Source organism: Protopterus annectens, chromosome 7.part1, assembly GCF_019279795.1.
Source record: "Protopterus annectens isolate FY-2018-M chromosome 7.part1, PAN1.0, whole genome shotgun sequence".
Taxonomy (NCBI): Eukaryota; Metazoa; Chordata; order Ceratodontiformes; family Protopteridae; genus Protopterus; species Protopterus annectens.
Window position 1 is genome coordinate 326,332,491 of NC_056740.1, and position 21,176 is coordinate 326,353,666.

General features: G+C 40.5%; 1 protein-coding gene across 1 annotated transcript in view; it reads left to right on the forward strand.

Moving 5' to 3' along the window:
- The window catches only part of QARS1 (glutaminyl-tRNA synthetase 1), a 1,547,311-nt gene that overhangs the window by 1,187,406 nt on the left and 338,729 nt on the right, over nt 1-21,176 (forward strand). The window contains exon 16 of the mRNA XM_044078737.1: nt 12,440-12,577. Coding sequence (XP_043934672.1) covers nt 12,440-12,577 — 138 coding nt within the window. The remainder of the gene's footprint in view (nt 1-12,439; nt 12,578-21,176) is intronic.

Consider the following 21,176-nt stretch of genomic DNA (forward strand, 5'->3'; position numbering starts at 1 on the left):
ATATATATTTTGCCTACCTATTGGGGGCACCTGACATCTGGGGCAAGAAAAACTGAAGAAAATGGCGTCGGATGCCACTTATATACCCCTGGCGCACTGACGTCAGGGAAGAAGCGACAGCAACCGACGCCGGACCAAGACTTTTGCATTCGGGCCGACTGTGGGACCGCCTGACGGCAGGATTACCCAAGTGTGATGACTGCAGCAGGGTGAACACTCGAACATCTACATTTATGGTAGGTACAAAACTGTACTTTAAGGAACCTTATTACTTTACTGAGCATCACTGTGATATTAGAAGGAAAGTATTAACTAATCCTCTTGCTAAGTATGTTCTAGATAGTGGCCCAGAGCATACATATAGGTTTAGAGTGATGCAAATCTTGGTAAAAAAATGTAAGAGGGAGAGGTGATCGTAATAACAAATTAGAACTGATGGAGTATGAATGGATCTTGTGCTTGAATGCTGATTCTTTTCCTAGTTTAAACACAATGGTTACATTAAAACCAGTTCTGAGGTTAAAGCAAATGTCTATTAAGTAAGCTATTACTAAGTGCACTTCAACTTTGTATTAATTTACTTTTGATGTGTTGATTGTTTTTAACTATGTCTGTATTCTTATTGGGGGCTTATATCATGTGATGTTGCTTGCTTTAGTATTTAAATGGAAGGGTTGATATTGTATTTTATACACCAATGAAAGGATTAGTGTTCCCGAAAGCTTTGTTTTATTAAAATAGCGTTTCTACAAGTCCAGCGTGTTATTTTGTATTTGACTGCCTGCTGTGCTTAGATTTATTGGTTATAGATCTTTTGTGTAGGAAAGGAATGTGTTACACAGGAACAAAGAAAACAAAATCTCCAGCACTTTATAACACTTCTAATTAACATGTTATTTAGATCAGAGATTAATTTAACCCAGCGTTGTACATACTAAGCAAAGTTAAATAAAATGCAGTTCTTAACTTACATAGTCTTAAGTTTAACAACTCTGTTGTGTATAATTTAATGACATTTCTATTACAAAGTATATGTTTAACATTTAGAAATACATTTATAAGTTTAGTTAAATTAAATATACTAAGTCTTTCACTGTAAATATAATAAAACAGTAAACTAACCATTTATATTTCTTATTAAAAGTGTTTTAGTTTAAAGTATAGATACATACGTGCATATGTTTTGAAGCTTAAAGTCCAATACAAACCTTTTACGTAAAGGATAAATCTGTTGTTTCAGGAAATAAAAGTCCTACAATCAGAGAATAAATGTCACTTGTTTTTAAGCTTTTATATTTAGCAGCTGTTTTTCAGGAATTCACTCTCTCTCTTGATGGATATGCTGTTCCATGCCATTTCTTCAGTACTGTTAATGATTTTATTTTTGTTAACAAAAGAGGATGCGTCCTCCAGTGTGTCCAGTATTTTAGTTCCTTCAGAAATTAATAATTTGATCTTTGCATGATACACCAACGTGGCTTTAGTAGTGTTCTTTTTAAGTTCTTTAATCAGCAGTAAGCAGGATTTTTTTATTAATTACTTTACTGGAATAATCATTGTCAAATCTGACATGTTCACCTATTTTAATAGTTGGACTGGACCATGCTGTTTTTTTTTTCTAAGCAAGACATAAACTTAACCATAATTGAATGTGGTAATGCTTTTTTTCTTCTTTGAGGGTGCTCTCAGGGATCTGTGTGCCCTTTCAATTCCAAAAGATAAAGTTTCAGGTAGACTCCATGTTTTGTGTTGACAGGTTGTTAAGAAGTTATATCGTCTCCCTCATACTTTTCAGGTATAAATTCAGACGTTGTTTCACCTCAATCTGTTTTCAGTTGATCTCCCTTCATGTTCATTTAAAGCTTCTTGCATACAAACGTTGTTGCTTCATAAGAATTTCTAAATGTTCCGTCTACTTTCTGGACTCATCTTTGAAGCTTTCTATTTTGGTATCCAGTTTGTCTATTTTAAGAAATATATCCTTCATACTAGATATTAATGACTGGATGTCTTTTTTAACACAAAAATCCTGGGTACCATTTCTGGATTGACTCATGTTGAAGCATTTTCTTTCTTAATCAAACAGTTGAAATTCTGACAGGAAAATTGCAACTTTTTAAGAACTTGAAGCTGTAAATATTTTCTCTTAGTAAATAAAATTAGCTAACAAGTATCTCCAAATTTTAATTTTGTGATAGTTTCTGTCAGAGAAAAGTTTTCAGTCACAGAGCTTTTCACCAGTTGTTGCTGTCAGCCATCTTGGTCACATCCCTGTGAATTATAGCTTTCTGATTATGTTATGTATATGAGCTGTAACTGTCCCAAAGTTTCCATTTTTTCTATGTAATCTGCTCCTACTCTTTTCTAAAGATACCACTTGCCAGCTCTTTTATCTCTGCTCCAATACTCACTACTTCAAATACAGTTAGTTTAGACTTTGATTTCCATTTTCTAGTAATTGCTTTTTAGCAGCCACCAGAATTAAACTTAACAAGGCATTACTATGGTTAGGCAGTTCAGATCCTGTATCCTAGTTTAAAAAAAATTCTTCATTAAACTCATTTACTTGCCCAGTATTCCTAACCGAGTACTTTGTGGTGAATTGTTAAAGTCTGCCAACACATTACACTTTGAGAACCTATGCTGTCACGTACCCTTTTCTTCCCCATTGCACCAACAGCATTTGCCTGATACCATAAGAAAATTCTTTGGAGTCTGTTTGCAGTGTAAAAGCATCTGTGCAAACACTTCTAGGCAACACTTCTAAATCTTCGTATATTTGGGAGTAATATGCATCTTCTCCCATTGTTTCTTTGCGAATTTCTCATCTAATCTCTCTGTTCCCAATCTTTCCTGACCTCTTCTGATTGATTGCTCTATTTATTGTGCATTGTTTTATATGCCCTACTAATTCTTCCTTTAAGAGCAACTTCTATCTTTAATTTAATTACTAACTCAACCAGTGCAGGTCTTTAATATAGGATTCCCCCTAACCCTTTCTCTTTGTTAATGCTCAGATATCAGTCCCTGATAAGGAAGGCAATCACAAGCCTGCAATCCAAATGTCTTCTTGGCCTCTTCCCATTCTGTCACCATTCTCTAATTTGTGCTTCCCAGTACCCTGTTTTTTTTTGCTAGTTTTCTCCAGTAAATTGCAGCCTGCTCTTATCTATTCTCTGTACCCCTAATTGCAGTCATCCCTATTGGCAGAATCTCTTTACTCTTTACTCCACCTCCATGTTGGATTACTTCTTAGTATATTTTCTGCTACTATATTAATATTAGTGTTCTGTATGACTGTTATTCTCCTTAAGGACCTGTGTCAAAAATCCCATTTGTTCCTTATTTCTTGAATTGTAGCTTTCTGCTTGTGTTAATGTATATGAACCACAGCTATGTAACTTTAAAACATCCCTTCAAATCAAGTAATCCTAAACCTCCTCCTTCTGTTGGGAGGTTCAATTTATCCCACTTTAATCCTGCCCTCTCCTCCTCCCAGACAAAATGCTTTAACTCTGTGTTAATTGCTATCCCCAACTTCTCCTGTGGTTGATAAAAATATACCTGACCCATATAGGTTCATAGATTTGTACTAGAGTAACTACCCTTGTGGGCCATTTTAAGCTTAGCTAATTACCCCATGTGAGAATCAAATCCTGCACCTTGTGTCTGTAAGTCGAATACCTTAACCATTATGTTTCATACCAAATATTTTCATAAATTTCGTCAGAAATGTTCCTTTTGTTATATTTTCCCTTCTAGGCCTCTCGGGTACATCCTCATTGTTGCAAATTATATTCCAGTCCTCACCTATAAGCGGTATTCCCTGCTGAAAGCTGTTTTTTTCTCCCAGATTTTTAAGCTCCATAATAGCAGTTTTAGGTGGTGTAAAAATTGAAAGGACTGCAGAATACTGGAATAAATTAGAAATAACCAGATTAATTAAATATCTGTCTTTTAATTGCCCAGACCTGTGGTGAAAAAGTTCCACTTTCTCCTTTATTTATTATGTAGTTGCAGCATACAGTGGCGGTAGATGTCAACAATTTTTAAATCAAACCTTACTGGCTCAAATAACAGTGCCGATATACTAAAATGGGCTGAATTACAACCTCCGTAACTTCTGCACTCATTGTACTGTCTATAAATTCTATACTCAGAATTATTTACTCATTTTGCTGCTTGTAGTTTCTGTGCTCAGAATTGCTTACTCATTATACTGTCCATAGTTTCTGTACTCAGGATTATTCCTTCTGTGTACCAGACATCTGTAGACTGCACTGACTTTCTGTGCATCAGTCCAAACTAATTACTGTGTCTGAAGTAGCCCTCTTTAATACCAAAACCCTGTAAATTTCCTACATGTTCTACACACCTCTTTAACCTCATACCATCTAAACAAGATCTATTTGTACTTTGTGCACTGCACATTTTACTCTTATCAGTATTCTTGACTGAAGGTTATTCATTTGTACTGAAACATTCCTTTCTATTTAAACTGCATGTAAAATGGAGAATTTATAAAATGAAGTTGTAGACCTGCTTTAATATGGCTATATTTATATACCTATGTAAAGAGAATACTGTATTTATGTGTAACAGACTGCATTTAAGTGAAACCTGATCTTACAGTTCCCTGTGAGACCCCTAAACCCAGAACTTGCAAAATCAAAGTAAGCTTTACTCTATCGCCTCACGGTCTTTTCATGGATTTACTCATACAATTAGGCCTTCCAATTCCTCCCATTCATCTTTGGTATAAGTCTGGGTGGCAGATGTAACGATTGTTCCTAACTGTATTGAAAAACATGCATTCCGGAATCCCAAGCAAGATTATTCAAAAATTCAGAACTGACAGCATATCTTTTTGTTGCAATATCTGCAAAGTACAAAAAAGCAGCATCAGGTTCTTAAAATAACATCTGCAGCTTTAACAGTTGTAAACCGATGGCATTGCTTGTTGCCCTGACTTTATCTATATTTTTCTGCATGAAATTCATCTGTTGTACCAAAGCTGGAGCTTGATCTACTTATTCCTAAACAACTGCAGGATTCTTCTTAGTCAGTGTATTTATTCTCTTCACCTTTTCTAGTTATTTTCTTTCAGGCTCTCAAGTTTTTTTCTTTGTTGCCATCCAGGCAGTGTGCTTATAGCCAGGAGCTGTATTTTACTAAAACTTGCAGAATTACTGGCCCTTATGTATCATTTTCTTTCACAGTGGGAGAGCTAAAATTAAGCTATTGATTAGTGTGCAGCAATCTTGGAAAGCTGCTGAGCTCCACATCTTGGCAGAAGCAGAGGACAGATGTAGTCGCATGCTTCTGAAAGTTAAGTCTGTTCTTGAGGCAGCCTTTCTGATTCCATATGCGAGATCCACAGCTTCATATAGTAAGGGACAAAGTTCACACCTGTCTTCCACATCAGTGGGCATCAATGGATAAGGTGTGGCTACAACGTTTGGGGACATGTATTTTTCTGATTGTTGGCACCACTCTGCTCCCAGTCAGATAGATGGAGCATGCTTATGACCTGCTTGCTACCAGGGAATGGTCACTGCAGGGCTTTCATTTTCATACTCCATATGTCTCACCAACACAGTAGTTAAACCCGTCTCTGTTTCTCCACGGTCCAGTGGAAATAGTGCAGTGCCTCCTGTAGAAGGTGGTGTGTTCCACATCACCAACTGGAGCTGTGTTAAAGATCATACTACTACTTGAGAGTGTGCTGCTTCTGAAAGTTGCCCTGATTCACTCCAGCAATCTGTCAAGAGTGAGCTACCTTAACAAACAAGGGTGCATTGAGGTCATACTTCATGTGCAGAGAAATTATGTGGGTCTGGTTTACATCAGAGACTGAAATCTGTATCTTTCTTTGTCTGTCAGCATACCACATACTAAATGTGACCACCAACTCCAGTTTGGGGACTTTAGTGACTGTTCCCTGGTAGCAAGCAGTGAACATGCTTGTGCACTCCCTGAGTCACTCATATAGTCCTCTTCAGGATTTAAGGATATACAAACTTTGTCTGGCCCAGGTCTTGTGGTAGTGGGGCATCTGGAATTATTGCCCTTTTCATTAAATAAGAGTGTTATCCTCCCTCTCAAAGAAAACACATCTGTTCACAAGAGCAGTGTGGCTTCATGCTCTTAAATCTCTAACAGTACAGAAAACCTTCACATTTCAAGCTGAAGTCCCTCATAGCTTTGAAGACCTCATCTCCACCTACGGACCTGGCTGCTTTAGGTCCTTGGATCCCACAGGATGTCCCAGCTGGTGTATGACTTAATTGAAGCTACCACAAATCTTTCCACCATACGGACAGACTTAGGCAAGTAAAAAAGACATTTTATATGCATGTTAACCCAGTTGGACAACATTTAAGGGCTGCTGACTTAACTCTGGCATGAGTATAATTTCATTTGCTTTATTCCATGGTCATGTATATATATCTGTCAGGTATGTCTGCTCACCAACACTGTATAGGAGGCAGGGCTGTAGACCAGCACTGGCTTGGAAAGTAGCTGTTGAGGGAATTCCCCCAACTCAGAGCCCCACTATTTCTTGGGACTTGAACTTCATGATCAGTAGTCTTGCACATCCCTTATTTGAGCCCAGTGGTTCATTTCCATTGAGACTTGTTCCTTGGATTACAACTTCCTGGTTGCCATCACTTCTTATTTACTTCTGCGATCATCATGTTACCCTCTGTCTGAAGTATTGTCCTATACAGTCCATTCATTCTCCCAGGAGGCAACAGTCCTATGGCCCAGCACAGAATTTTGTAATTTTAAGGCCCTAACCCATCTGCTCCTGCATGTCACTCCCTGGGTTCATTACAGGCATGTGGGTATCAACAAGGGTCTTTCTCTCTCTCTCTTTCTTTTTTTTTTTTTTTTCTTTCTTTCTTGGGTGATGTAAACCGTCAAGACTGCACTGCCTCCTTGAAGCCAGTGCGTCTGTAGGATCTCAAGACTGCACAAGACATTCTGCAGTGGGAATAAGCACCTGGCTTGCACCCTGCCCCCCATAGGAGAGGGAGAGAGAAAGGAGCTGACAGAGCCATTTCACTCCTCCGTTCCCCCACACCAGCTTCACTAGGTGCCCAAGCTGCTCTTTGGACTCCAGTCTTTTGTATTATAGTCCGTGCTTTATTCCTGTGCAACAAACAGAGCCAGTTGTATATTTAAGGGAAACATATTTGTTTTTTCACACAGAATGGGTTTCACTTTGGGCTAATCCATGTTTCTTAATATAAATGGTGTCAGAGTAATCCAATTTGGGAGCGAGAGGGTGGAAACGGGTGGGGGCGGGGAGTATAGAACCTTTTTTCCTGGTGCATGCACAAACCGTGCTAGTCTTTAACTGAAATGAGTTCCTGAATATTGGAAGACAGAACAGCAACTTATCTCTGCTTCATGAAAGGGAAGGGAGAGTGTCTAGCAAATCCTAAGTGAATTGCTGACAGTATTAATTTTTGAAAACTGACTAACTTCCCATTCTTAAAATAAATAAGTAAATGACATCTGACCACTGGACCTTGGGGGGGGTGGGGGGGGGGGTCACCTAATTCCAAAGTTTTCTTCAAAACTTTCTCAGCTGTGGACTTGATCACCATACTTTATTGCATGGAGCATGACTTTAGGAGTCTGTCGTCTTTTGGTACCCCTATACTTCAGGATTCAGCCTTCTGAGGTTTTGCATCTTGATTACCTACTGGTTGTGGCCACCCTTGGGTTTTACTTAGGATTCTTCGTACATGGAGTCCTTTATGTTAGATGCCAAAGAAATTTTATTACTGTAGCTGCTATTTTGGCCGATTCTTATTTGTGGGTCACATACTCTCCGCCCCCTGTCTTTGGATAGCCCATTCATCCAGCATCTGCTGTTGAAGTTTTGTTTAGGTCAAGCAAGAGTATATTGTATATCCTTCTAAGTATATGTCATACCATTAATTTTCTTGATTTGTTGCAAGTGTGCTCACTTGCTAGTTAGAGGTGAACTGGTAGGCTTTGTGTATTGGCAGTCTATCTTAGAGTGGAGTGTGACATTAACAAATGTTCCCAAGTAGAGCATATACTTGCGCAAATGCAGGAACTTCATGCTTTAGAATAAAATAGCTACCTTTTTAGAAGGAGGTGATATTCCTAATTTCAGACCTTAGGTGAAAGACAGTCATAGATCTACTAATACATTAAGAATGTCTCTTTTATTTAAACAGTTCTGGAAGTGTACTTATTCAGAGAAAATGTTAAAAGTTCAAGTTACATAGTGTGAGCACGTGAAGTGGAGAAGGATATAGAAGAGGGACAAAATATTCCCTCAAAAAACTTGTCTCCATTTCCTGCGCCTGAAATATTTGAAGAGAAAAAAATAGCATATCCACCTAAAAGAATCTGAATTAAAAGAAAAAAATCAAAGCTAGCTTTACATTTCAGAAAACACCTTTAAAAATGATTTCTGACTTGACAAATGTGAGGTACTGTCAAAATCTCCCTCTGCAAAATAAGAACCATCGAAAGTCCAGCAAATGATGGTGCCCCTTTGACTAAATGTTTACAGACAATGTTTTTCCCTCTTCCTAGAACCTTGCCTGATGGCTCCTCTACTGATAGCCAGTTGGGGACTCAAAGAGCTGGACATTCCTGGGCTTGAGTAAAAGCCCTGGGACCCATTCGGTCCCACCCTGGAATCCTGTTTGATCGTCATGAAGGAATTGTGTGGTAGGGGGCAGTCCAGTTTTCTGGTCCGGGAGGCAGATTACTGTCTCCTAATTCAGATTACTTCCTCTCCTCAGTGGCTTTGCCAAGCCTGCTGTTGTCTCCAGTCATGAAACATGCCTACCTTCCCTTCAGCTGCACTAGTGATAGGCATCATGAATAAGCAGGTTGTCTACTTACACTCCACTAGGCAAGGCCTGCTGCTCCCTCCCACTAGGTGTCATCTCTGTATTGAGTCGAGTCACTTCTCTTCCCCTCCATGATGGGTGAGCCGATAGCAGCCACATACTCCCATCTTTTCCAGCCAGCTTCTAAAGATGTCTAAGCCACTAATTGATCTTGGGTTACCTGTGCCAAAGTTGTGATTTATTTCCTGTACACCACAGATCTGTCTAGTTGTAGAAGAACGTCTGAGGTTAGAGACTAGCCCAAAAGACAGAGCACATTCTTTCCTCTTTGTGTCACTTAGGCTTTTTGGAAACTTCTGAAATTCCCCATTAAACAGAAAAAAGAGAACTTGGGGATGTCTCAGAAGGAGTACACAAATGTATCATATACCATCTCAGTCTGTTAGCTTGCAGACTTTTCTAAGGTACTTCAGGTGCCTGTAAGATTTCAGTCTCCTTCATTCTGTGTTCAGGCTGCATGTAATAGGTATTTCTGCCCTTCCTGACTTTGAAGAAGACAGAGCTGTGAAACAACAATGGCTGGTTGTGCAGTTCCTTAAAAGGTTCTGCATCTTCCTTCTTTGAAGAAACCTTTTGCTTCCTTTGGCTTGAATTTCATGATTGACAGGCTTCTCTCTCCTTTTAAACCTGATGATTTAGCCACTTTTGTAGTTCATATTCTTCAAAAACTTTTTTCTGTATGACCATCACCTCTGTTGCCAGGATCTTGGAATTTCAGGCCATTATTGTATGGAAACGTATTGTTTTTCATCTGGGTCTGGTATTCTGCAACTATTCAGCATTTCATACTGAAACTGGTGTTAGAACTTGTTCGTACACCAGTCCATTCATCTCCTTTTCGTTGCAGGAGACCACACTGGGGGGAAGAGATCCTTTTCAGTTCAGCAATGTTCCTCCAGCTCAGGTTCTTTCTGAAGTGAGTCCATCATTTCTGGAAGATGGAACAAACAATTTGTTTTCCTCCAAGGTGAGAGGGTCTGGAAGTCACTAACCATAAACTTTCCAAGTAGAGTGCAAACTATATTGTCTTTTACCATCATGTTGCTAACTGTCCTTTGGAAGATGCACCTGACAGTCACCACTTTTTCAGGAGTATGGCTGCTTCCGGTGCTTCCCTAACAAATGAACCCAGTGTGGATATTTCTGCAGCATTCACTTGGTTGTTGGATTGCACCTTCGCTAAGGACTGTTTCAGGGTGTGAACTCCTGCTTCTGAGACTTCAACCTTTGATGACCATCCGCCCGCTGCCTATGAGCCAAGGAGGATTATTTCACAAATTAGCTTTAACATTTAATAGCTTATTTGGGAACCCTCCTTGATGGGTTTTAATATATATATATTTTGTGTGTGTGTGTGTATATATATATATATATATATATATATATATATATATATATATATATGGAATTTCAGGCCATTATTGTATGGAAACGTATTGTTTTTCATCTGGGTCTGGTATTCTGCAACTATTCAGCATTTCATACTGAAACTGGTGTTAGAACTTGTTCGTACACCAGTCCATTCATCTCCTTTTCATTGCAGGAGACCACACTGGGGGGAAGAGATCCTTTTCAGTTCAGCAATGTTCCTCCAGCTCAGGTTCTTTCTGAAGTGAGTCCATCATTTCTGGAAGATGGAACAAACAATTTGTTTTCCTCCAAGGTGAGAGGGTCTGGAAGTCACTAACCATAAACTTTCCAAGTAGAGTGCAAACTATATTGTCTTTTACCATCATGTTGCTAACTGTCCTTTGGAAGATGCACCTGACAGTCACCACTTTTTCAGGAGTATGGCTGCTTCCGGTGCTTCCCTAACAAATGAACCCAGTGTGGATATTTCTGCAGCATTCACTTGGTTGTTGGATTGCACCTTCGCTAAGGACTGTTTCAGGGTGTGAACTCCTGCTTCTGAGACTTCAACCTTTGATGACCATCCGCCCGCTGCCTATGAGCCAAGGAGGATTATTTCACAAATTAGCTTTAACATTTAATAGCTTATTTGGGAACCCTCCTTGATGGGTTTTAATTGCTAGTCCACCATTTCTGTGTGTGGATAAGTCCCCCCTTTCAGCTGTCACTTTTGGATTTTTCTATAAATTGAACAGGAAAGTATTTATATGTCCTTGTCAAGATGCCCTTGTACAGAGTTGGTGTCATTCTAGAAATTTGCAGTGTTCTGGATAGAAAATAACCCTAACAACTTCTATGTATAAGTTATAACAAGAATAGCACAATTGGGCATGCACAATATCCGTTTCAGATGCCTGCACTTTACATTGCAGACTTCTTACAATTTATTTTTAGTTTAATGAACGTGTTCTTAATTGTTTTACACATTTGCTTGTATTTATTGTTGTTGTTGTCATTTTGCTGGGAGTGATATGGCTTTGTTGTAAGAGGATGAGTAAGGTGAATGGAGTCAATGCAGCATGAAATGTTTCTGTGATAAGTTTTCAGGCATCACCAGCAGAGTGCACCAGGAACATTCAAATGAGAATTGCATTAGCTGAGTACAAAAGAAAGTGGTTATTGTGGCAACCTCATCAATGTAAAGTAGCTGCCTTTCTGTTGTCAGTGTATTCACATCGTTTAAGCAGCTGCTGCAAAACCAGAATTTGTGGGGAGCAAGATACTGACTAGCATTATATACATCATTGACTTGTTATGGTTGTGTGTATGATGTAAATACATTGTAATTAAAGTGTTTTAACAAGCCTTTGGTTGCAGGATATTAAAATTGGAATTGCAGGTAAAGGCTTGAATGCCAGCAATAAGAAAAAAAAAATTCAGTACTCCGTCTCCTCTCCCTTTCTTCACTCATTAGCCAAATGTAGGAAATACACCCTCCCGAAACCTGTTCCCTGTGGCATAAACATGCTTGTAGACTAGATTATAACTGTAAGGTTCATTTGTTGTACTTTTGTACATTAATTGGTGTACTTGGCTGTTTGGAATAACAAAAAAAGTACTACACAGCCACATATTGAATTGACTATGTACTGGTCATTTTTGTCTACAGGATGCACTACAGAATCACCATTTCATTCCATGTGTTGTTGGCTTGCAGTAGTATGCCCACACTTAGCTTAGTAGTTGGGAGCGTAGTGGTTGTAGCTCAGGGACTAGACTTTGGAGTGTATGATGTCAAAACATGTACCATTGCAAGCCAGGTATGAGAAGTACAACCGAGAGTCTGAGGTTTAGAGAAAAATGGCTTAAATGATGGTAGCATGAAAGGATATCCTAGACATTTGACCCATCAAGGGTGGGTCCCTTCACATCAGTAGATGCATCTAGTGAGTATGTCTTGTATGTGTGATAAGTTACATGAACATACTTTAAGAAGTAATGTGATACAGATGGCTTCTGTAAGTAAATATTTCCCTTAGAGTCTTTAACTCATCTGTGCCATAGATAAATCACCTGGAACAAATAGTTTAATTTGCACTTCATACTCTTTCTCTGTCTTTTTTTTAATGGAGCATCTTTAGACTTTAATTTACTTAATTTGCATTGTCTTTTATTCACTGCAGACGATCATCTTATTATTGGTTATGTAATGCAATTGATGTTTACTGCCCTGTGCAGTGGGAATATGGACGATTGAATCTTCACTACACAGTTGTGTCCAAAAGGAAGATTATCAAGCTGGTTGAAACTAGTACTGTTAGGTAAGATAAAAGTTTGCCTTTCTCTTGTGAAGATGTACTTTTTTCCTGAAATACCTTTACTAATTGTTAAGTTCTACATCGGCACAGGGCAGAAAATGTAGAGTATAAACTTGGGTTCCAAAGGTCACACATGTGACAAAGAAATCAGTAAAAATGTGATTCAGGCAAAACTGTGCTTAGTATATAACTTCATTTAGTATGTAAACTAAATCATGCAATCTCTGTCTGTTGCATTTTTCTTAATGATCTTGATAATCTAATATTGAGGTCTGTCCTTGGTTGGTCAACAGCTGGGTTCATTTCTTCTATTCCATTGATTCCACTGCAGCATTTTTTATTTGAAGCCTTTGTGCTGAGAAGTTTGGATACTGTGATAAATGCTGAATAATACAAATTCACTTAGCCCCTTTTAACGTGCTTTGACAACTTGCTCTTAGAACAGTAGGCAGAAATGAGTAAGTTATAGTCATCTGTACCCTTTGAATTATTGTCTGCCTTAAAAGGCAGGGTGTGTAAGGCTCTAGTTGTTCTGAGTAGTAAAAGTCTGGGAGTAAGAAAAAAAAAGAAATAAATGGCAAAAGGAAGACAGAATATTCATTAGGTGCTATTCGAATAAATTGAAGTCAATTTTTGAAAGCAATGAACTGGTGAAGTATCTTTGTGATAGAGGTTGAAGCAAATTTAGCCTTCTACTGACTCAGTATGGCATCTTTAAAATTCATTGCATTATGGCTTTGTAGGAGTTAGGGTCAGTAACAGAATGAGGTTTGTCAGAGGCAAAGAGAAAAATTAATGGCATGAATTAGTGACAGGAGTGCTGTTAAACAAGAAGATAATGGCCTGAGATAAGTGGTGATGATGCAGGGTAGTTATAACAGCAACAGACAAAGTAGAATAATAATAATAGAATAATAATAGAATATAATAAGACAAAGTAGAATAATAGGGGGACAAGAGACTCTGCATGTGTAAAAGAGGCTAAGGACTGAATCTGACTGGCAGAGAGGGGCTGTTGTACAGTCCCCTGTACTATAGGCTAATGCAGATCGGTAGCATTAGCGCAGTCATTTCAATGCAACAGGCAGGCATGTGGTTTACAGGGTCTGTTAGAAGATCGAAAGTTCAAAAGACTAAAATCAAAATATCTAAAACTCAAAATATCGAAAATATTTTTAATGCAGGGGGCAAGCCCCCCCCCCTGCACCCTCACACCCCTTGCTAATTGTGTAAAATAACTCCCAAGATCACACAACACTAGGGAAAGCACAAATTCCATTTTTGATATTTTGATTTTCAGTCTTTTGTGCTTTTGATCTTTTGAAGGGGATATGTGGCTTACAATGTAGGAATTATGCAATTGCAAGGTTTGTTTAAGTTCAGTTTAGCACCAGTAGCAGTGTTATGAGAGAGCAGGCATTAATGAAGCGAAACTCTTAACTTTGGTGTAGATGGATTTTCAGGTGCACTTCTAAATTAATTAGTTTATTCAGTGTGTATTTTTATGTAGCAAAACTGAAGAAAGATAGGGAAGGATATTTCTGTAGTTGTTTTCAGAGCATGGTACAATTTAGTCAGAAATTATTAGGGGGTAACTGTCATATGCTTCCCCACAAGAATTGGGCTAGAAAAATGTAACGGTGAAAAGTCCCCAGGGAAGTAAGAATTTGGGGGTGTATATGTGTTCTCATCAGGGTTATTTTGAATGAGCAAAAAACACCCAGTTCATCATCATCACTGACCCCCTTTTTCCCATTTTTTTTTTACATGGGTTCAGGGTGCTGTCAGCTGTCACCATCTCTCTCTCTCTTCACTGCCATACTTCTGCCTTCTTTGACACTCATGCTGACCATTCTCACACAGTCCATCCACCTGTTTGTTGGACACCCTCATTTCCTCTTTCCTTCTCATCTGTCCCAGATCTTCACCAGATTGTCTTCTGGTTTTCTACACGTGCTAGAATCACTGTAATCTCTGTTCTCTTTGACCTTTTCTGCAAATGGAGCTACTTTGGCTTCTACTCTTGTATCCTCATTTCTTTGTCTGTCCCACAGTGTGCATCCTGCCACCCATCTCAGGCACTTCATCTCCATTATCTTCCTCAACTACTCTGTCTTTACTGCCCATATTTCTGTACCATACAGTAGTACTGTTCACACTGCTGTTTTGTACGTCTTACTTTTCGGCTTTTTTGGCATTCTTCTGTCATATACTTACCTGACACTCTGTGCCAGTTGACTGCAGCCCGTCTGATTCTGGCTTGACCTCCTCATTCAGACTTCCCTTCTCCTCAACCACTCGTCCCTGATACTTGAAACTGTTAACCTGCTTCACTATTTTCCCTTCTGTCTCAATTCTCAGTTTCTTCTGATTTCTCCCATTTGCTGCCGTTACCACTGTCTTATCTGTACTCAGTTTATTCCCATATGCCTTCCGGTTTGCATTCCATTCCCATATCCTTTGCTGAAGTTCTTAGGTACATAGGTAGGTACTAGGTGATCGACCAAGGGCCTAAGTAAGCCTAGCCAACAAAGTTCCCTGGCTTATGCCAACCCAAGAAAGTTAATTTTCTGTGCCCCTGTCGAGCAGAGCTACAGAAGTGATCCCCTGGGTGTATTTTCTATTTCCCATCCACTCATAAAGATTTTTCTTGAAGAGTGTTAATGAGGAACTTTGCTTGACATAGATGGGTATCTTATTCCAGAGTATGGGAAGTCTCTGGGACAGGAATCTATCCCTCCAGCAAGTCCTGTTTATTGTGGTGACAAGGTTTATGTCCCTAGAGCGTGTAGCTCGGAGGGATTAGGATTTCTTTAGGTGTAGCACGTCCAACAGCTCTGGATTTGACATAGCTTTATATATTAGGCAGAGATCACCTCGGAATAGGCGATATGCTACAGAGTAAAGCTGGAGTTTTTTGAGACTATCAGTGTAGGGTATATGTTTAAGGCAGTAATCCTATTTGTGAGGTACTTCGTGGCCTTTCCAGATGCTGCAGATGTATTGTAAGGTACATTTCAAAAGGGGCGGTGTACTCTATAATGGGTCTAATGAGTGTCGAGTAGAAGGGAACAATGACCTCTTTTTTCCTGGATGCGAACCCTTTTGTGATGAGGTGTGCCATTTAGAAGGATTTCCTGACTACTGTGGCAATGTGTTTATCAAAGGAGAGACTACTGTCCACCTGGGTCCCAAGGTCTCTTATCACACATTCGGTGTTAAGATGACTGCCGCCTATGTGGTAGTTCATGGGTACAGAGTTTTTACCAAAGGGGATAACAATGTACTTTTTTGGCATTGAGCTTGAGGCCATGGCTCTGACACCAGGCATCTGTCTCAGTGAGGCCCTTCTGTAGGATGTCCACATCATTTGGGAACTCGACAATAGCTTCTAGTTTGCAGTCATCTGCAAACTTAGTTAGCCAAAGGCCTTTTGTTTTAGCCTGCACTTCAGAGAAGTAGATACCAAACAGGAGAGGTCCCAGGACTGATCCCTGTGGTACTCCACTTGTCACTGGTTTGAAGTCACATTTGGAGTCTGCAACTTTTACAGTGTGGGTTCTGTCAGTGAGCCAGTTGACAACCCATCTTGTGACATAGGGATTTATACCTAGTTTAGTGACTTTAGCTATAATTCTAGAATGGGGGATGATGTTGAAAGCCTTGGCGAGGTCAAGATAGGCTGTGTATGAACCACCTTACCCTCGTCTACGGCTTTGGTGACTGCTTCAAAGAAGTCGACCAGGTTCAGGAGCCATGATCTGCCTTTCACAAACCCGAACTGGGTGGGGTCCAGAGGTTGGAGGTTACCAATGTCTTTCTTTATAAATTCCATGATGATATGTTGCATGGCCTTACAGACCAGGATCGTCAGACTAATAGGGCGATAGTTCCCAGGATCAGTGGTGGCTCCCCCTTTGTGGAGTGGGATAATTGTTGCTGTGCGCCATTCATTGGGCACAAAGTCTGGTTTGAGGCTATGACTGAACATGGTGCTTAGGTGGGGAGCCAGTTTGTTCTGAAGATTATTTAAAATGCAGCCTGGGATGTTGTCTGGTCCCATGGATGCTGTGTCTTTGGCTTTAGAGAGTGCTGCTTTTACCTGTGAAGTTGTGATTACATGGACTCTGCATTCTTCCTGTATAGATATGGGCCCTTTTGGGGGTGAGAAGGGGGGTAAAGTTAGCACTGAACCTATCTGCCAGGATGTTGGCAATATCAGTTGGTTCTGTAATTTTTGTGCCATTGTGCTGTAACTCAGAGCAGATCTGGGTGTTGCCGTTGAGATTCTTGACATAGCTATAGAATGCTTTGTGGTTGTCCTTAGAATCAGTGGCAATCTTTTCATAGCTACCTTTGGAGGATTTTATAAGGGACCTCAGCTTTTTGCTGAGAATGACCAAGGGAGCTCCTCCACTCATGGGATTTTACTCTCTTTTGCAACAATTTCTTCCTTTTGTTGTAGAGTTTGTTTATGGCAGGGGACCACCAGATTGGCTTCCTTTTTTTGGAGGATAGCGTCTTGGTTCTGTTTGGGATAGTGCAATCTATGCACTCGTTTAAGTGCTTATAGAGTGCATTTGTGTAGGATTCAGCAGTCGTAACTGTATTGTCCATCTGCATGGGTGTCATGAAGTTCGCCGCTTCTGTCTTAAGAAGCAGGAAGTTGGCTTTGGAGAACTTTTTTACCGTGGTTTCCTTAATGGGGGGGTGGGGGCGGGATGTGGATATCAAGGGTGATTAGCTTATCATCAGAACTGACCTATGAGGAGTTGACTTCAGGTTTGGAACACCGGTCACTCATGTTGGTAATGACTAGGCCTAGGATGTTGTTTCCCCCTGTTGGGGGTGTGGATAAGTTGATCCAGGGCATTGGAATTTATGAATTCCAGAAAGCGCTGAGCGAAGGAGTTGGTACATGAGTAGTTTTCCCAGTTAATGGTAGAGTAGTTGAAATCGCTCAATATTAGGGTGTTTGGTTGAGCCCTAATATTTTCCAGTATATCAAGAAAAGAGGAGTGGGAGTCCTGGGGTATAGTGGGGGATCTGTAGCAGGCTACAATTTGGATTGCAGTTTTTCCCAGAGTTAGTTGCACTTGGATAACCTCGGCTGCATCATGCTGAGCAACTAGCCTGGAGGTGTGGATATCCTTAATTAATATGGACACACCTCCGCCTTTGGTGTTACAGTCCAGGTTAGACAGCTGAAAAGTGTGGTATGAGTTATAGCCTGGTAATGCAGGGGTGCTCGCAGGAGCCTTGACCCAGGTCTCGGTCACTGCACAGACATCGATGTTCTCCATTTTAAGGAGTGCCTTGAGTGAGTGCATTTTGCGATTTAGACTTCTAGCATTGAGTAGCATTACCCTCAGTTTTTGCTTGCCTGTTCCTGTTATGGTGGTGAATTTGTCATTTGAACCTTGCCTAAAAAAGGCACTATAGGGGCAGCAAGAGCCTTAGCCAGTATCCAGAATCCCAGGGGTGACAGGTGCAGGCCATCTCTGGCAGAGCATCGTGGTCTGTCGACCATGTCGTCCCAGACAGATAGATACTGGATCCTCTTAGAATGACACCAGAAGCTTAGCCAATTGTTGAAGTCAATCATTTTGTCCTTGTACTGCGGTATCATTCTGGGCAATGGCAGGATACTACTCAGGGCTAGGGTCATACCTGCCTGGGCTACAAGATCGGATTTCCATGTCTCTTTTCATGTAGTCCAGAGAGGTACATCTCAGGTCATTCACATCAGCATGGACAATCACAGAGTCATATTTGTACTTGTTGTGGAGTGATCTGAGTGCGTAGGTTATGTGGCGGATCCTGGCACCCGACAGGCAGCTGACAGTGACCTTCTCCTTGTTTAGCCTGGTGAGTGGGACATCAGTGTGCATGACTATAGAGTCAGCTATGACTAGTGTGTTGGGTACGTTGTTTTGCCTTATGGGCTGTGGTTGAGTGGCATACTGAGTCTCTGGGCTATGTGTCATATGGGTTGTGTTGGTGGTGGGTGGTTGCTTGCGTTTCTGCTTTGGAGGTGTCCGTTGCTTGAGCAGATTTTTATTGAGAGCCTCTGTGAATGTTTTTGCATTTCTATGTGTGGATTTTGGTGGTGTAGGTTTAGTGGGACTATGTGATGAGTGTGGTGTGGTGCAAGTGTTTACCTTCTCGTCTTGATGATCAAGTTCAGTCTTTGTTGGAGAGAGCTTTACTTCCAGTTTGGCTAGATAAGTGCATCTCTCACAGGTTGTAGTGTTGGATGGTAGGAGGAGAGGGTTGTCTGTGTACATGAGGCAATTGCTACATTGCCCCAAGATGCCCAGATTCATCAGATAGACAGGAGAGAACACTGGGAGCTAATCCTTGGACATGCCTGAATACAAAAATATTTTCCTCTAGACAAGTGAGGCAAGTGAGTACAAGAGCTGTTTTTCTCTAAGCAAGTGAGGAAAGTAAGTACCACAACTGTTTTCCTCTATGTAATGAGGAAGGGTGAGTGCTGTAGTAATTCTGTAGTTTATTTAGTGCTTACAACAAGTTCTGAACAAGTGCTGAGCTCAGATAAGCAAATTCAAGTGCTAAAACTAAGAATCTGTATCTGGTTCTTGTTGTAGATAGGCTACCTAGTGCTTACCACTCCCACTGATAAGCTAGAAGGCTTCCCCTCCAACACAGAAAGGCTTTGGGGCACAGAAGCTTACAGACAGTCCTGGATACGGCAAATCTGTATCTGGACTAAACTAGTTACAGGGAAGGTGGGAAACAAGCTCAAATGCAGGCTCTTAAACCAGAAAGTTGAAAGAGATGGAAAAACTGCCCAAATGGGCAGTAAACTACAATTTCTGGGCCAGAAACCACTCTTGTGGTAGATAAGCTACCTAGTGCTTACCACTCCCACTGTAAGCTAGAAGGCTTCCCTCCAACACAGAAAGGCTTGGGGGCACAGAAGCTTACAAATAGTCCTGGATACAGCAAATCTGTATCTGGATTAGACTAGTTGCAGGAAAGGTGAAGCGCAAAAGTAGGATTTTAAACCAGAAAGTTGAAAGAGATGGAAAAACTGCCTAAACAGCCAATAAACTACAATATCTGTTCCAGAAACCACTCTTGTGGTAGAATAGGCTACCTTGTGCTTACCACTGCCACTAATAAGCTAGAAGGCTTCCCTCCAACACAGAAAGGCTTGGGGCACAGAAGCTTACCAACAGTCCTGGATACAGCAAATCTGTATCTGGATTAGACTACTTACAGAAAATGCAGAAAACAAGCTTGGATTTTATATATATATATATATATATATATAAAAATATGGATCTAGGACTATTGAACGAAAGTTCAGTAGTCCGAATCCACACTCTGCGAACACACTTTAAAGAAAGTGCTTTCACTGAAAAAGCACTTTCCTTAAAGTGTGTTTTAAAAAAAAAATAAAACATTACTTTTACGTTTTTTTGCAGGGAGGCAAGCCCCCCTGCACCCCCCACACCCCCTACTTAAATATTCTCACTCAGAGGTCGCACTACAGTGGGGAAAAGGGAATTTTCCCTTATCCCCACTGTAGTGTGATGTCTGCAACAGGCATTCTTACGTGATAGCGCCTTTCGGTGAAAAGCACTTTCGCTCAAGTATGCCCGGCCAAATCTGTTTCGGTTATGTTGCCGTTCGCCATATATATGTGTGTGTATATATATATATATATATATATATATATATATATATATATATATATTTTTTTTTTTTTTTTTTTTGTAATGATGGAGGGAACAGAACAGATTAAAATGCTATAGGGGACATCCTTCCCAGGTGCTGTCTCTGTACACAGCAGAGGAGATGGGACTGGTAGGATCCAGTATCTGTCTGGCTGGGATGGCATGATCGACAGACCACGATGCTTTGCCAGAGATGGTCTGCACCTGTCGCCCCTGGGATTCAGGTTACTGGCTAAGGCTCTTGCCACCCCTATAGTGCCTTTTTTAGGCAAAGTTCAAAGGACAAAACCACCACAGTAGCAGGTACAAGCATGCAAAATCTGAAGGTAATGCTACTCAATGCTAGAAGTCTAAACCGCAAAATGCACTCTCTCGAGGCACTCCTAAAAATGGAGAACATTGATATCTGTGCAGTAACTGAGACCTGGTTCAAGGCTCCAGAGAGCACCCCTGTAATACCAGGCTACAACTCATACCACACTTTTCGCTACCAAACCAGGATCGAAACACTAAAGGTGAGGGAGTGTCCATATTCACCAAGGATATTCACACCACTAGGTTAGTTGCCCAACACAATGCGTCTGAAATTCTCCAGGTGCAACTAACACTAGGTAAGACTGCAATCCAAATTGTAGCATACTGGAAAATATTAAGATACAACCAAACACCCTAATACTGGGTGATTTCAACTACCCTGCCATTAACTGTTAAAACTACTCGTGCACCAACACCTTTGCCCAACGGTTCTTGGAATTCATAAATTCCAATGCCATGGATCAACTAATCCATAGTCCCACCAGGGGTTCCAATATCCTAGACCTGGTCATTACCAACATGGGAAATCGATGCTCCACACCTATGGTCACCCCCTCGTTGGTCAGGTCAGACCATAAGCT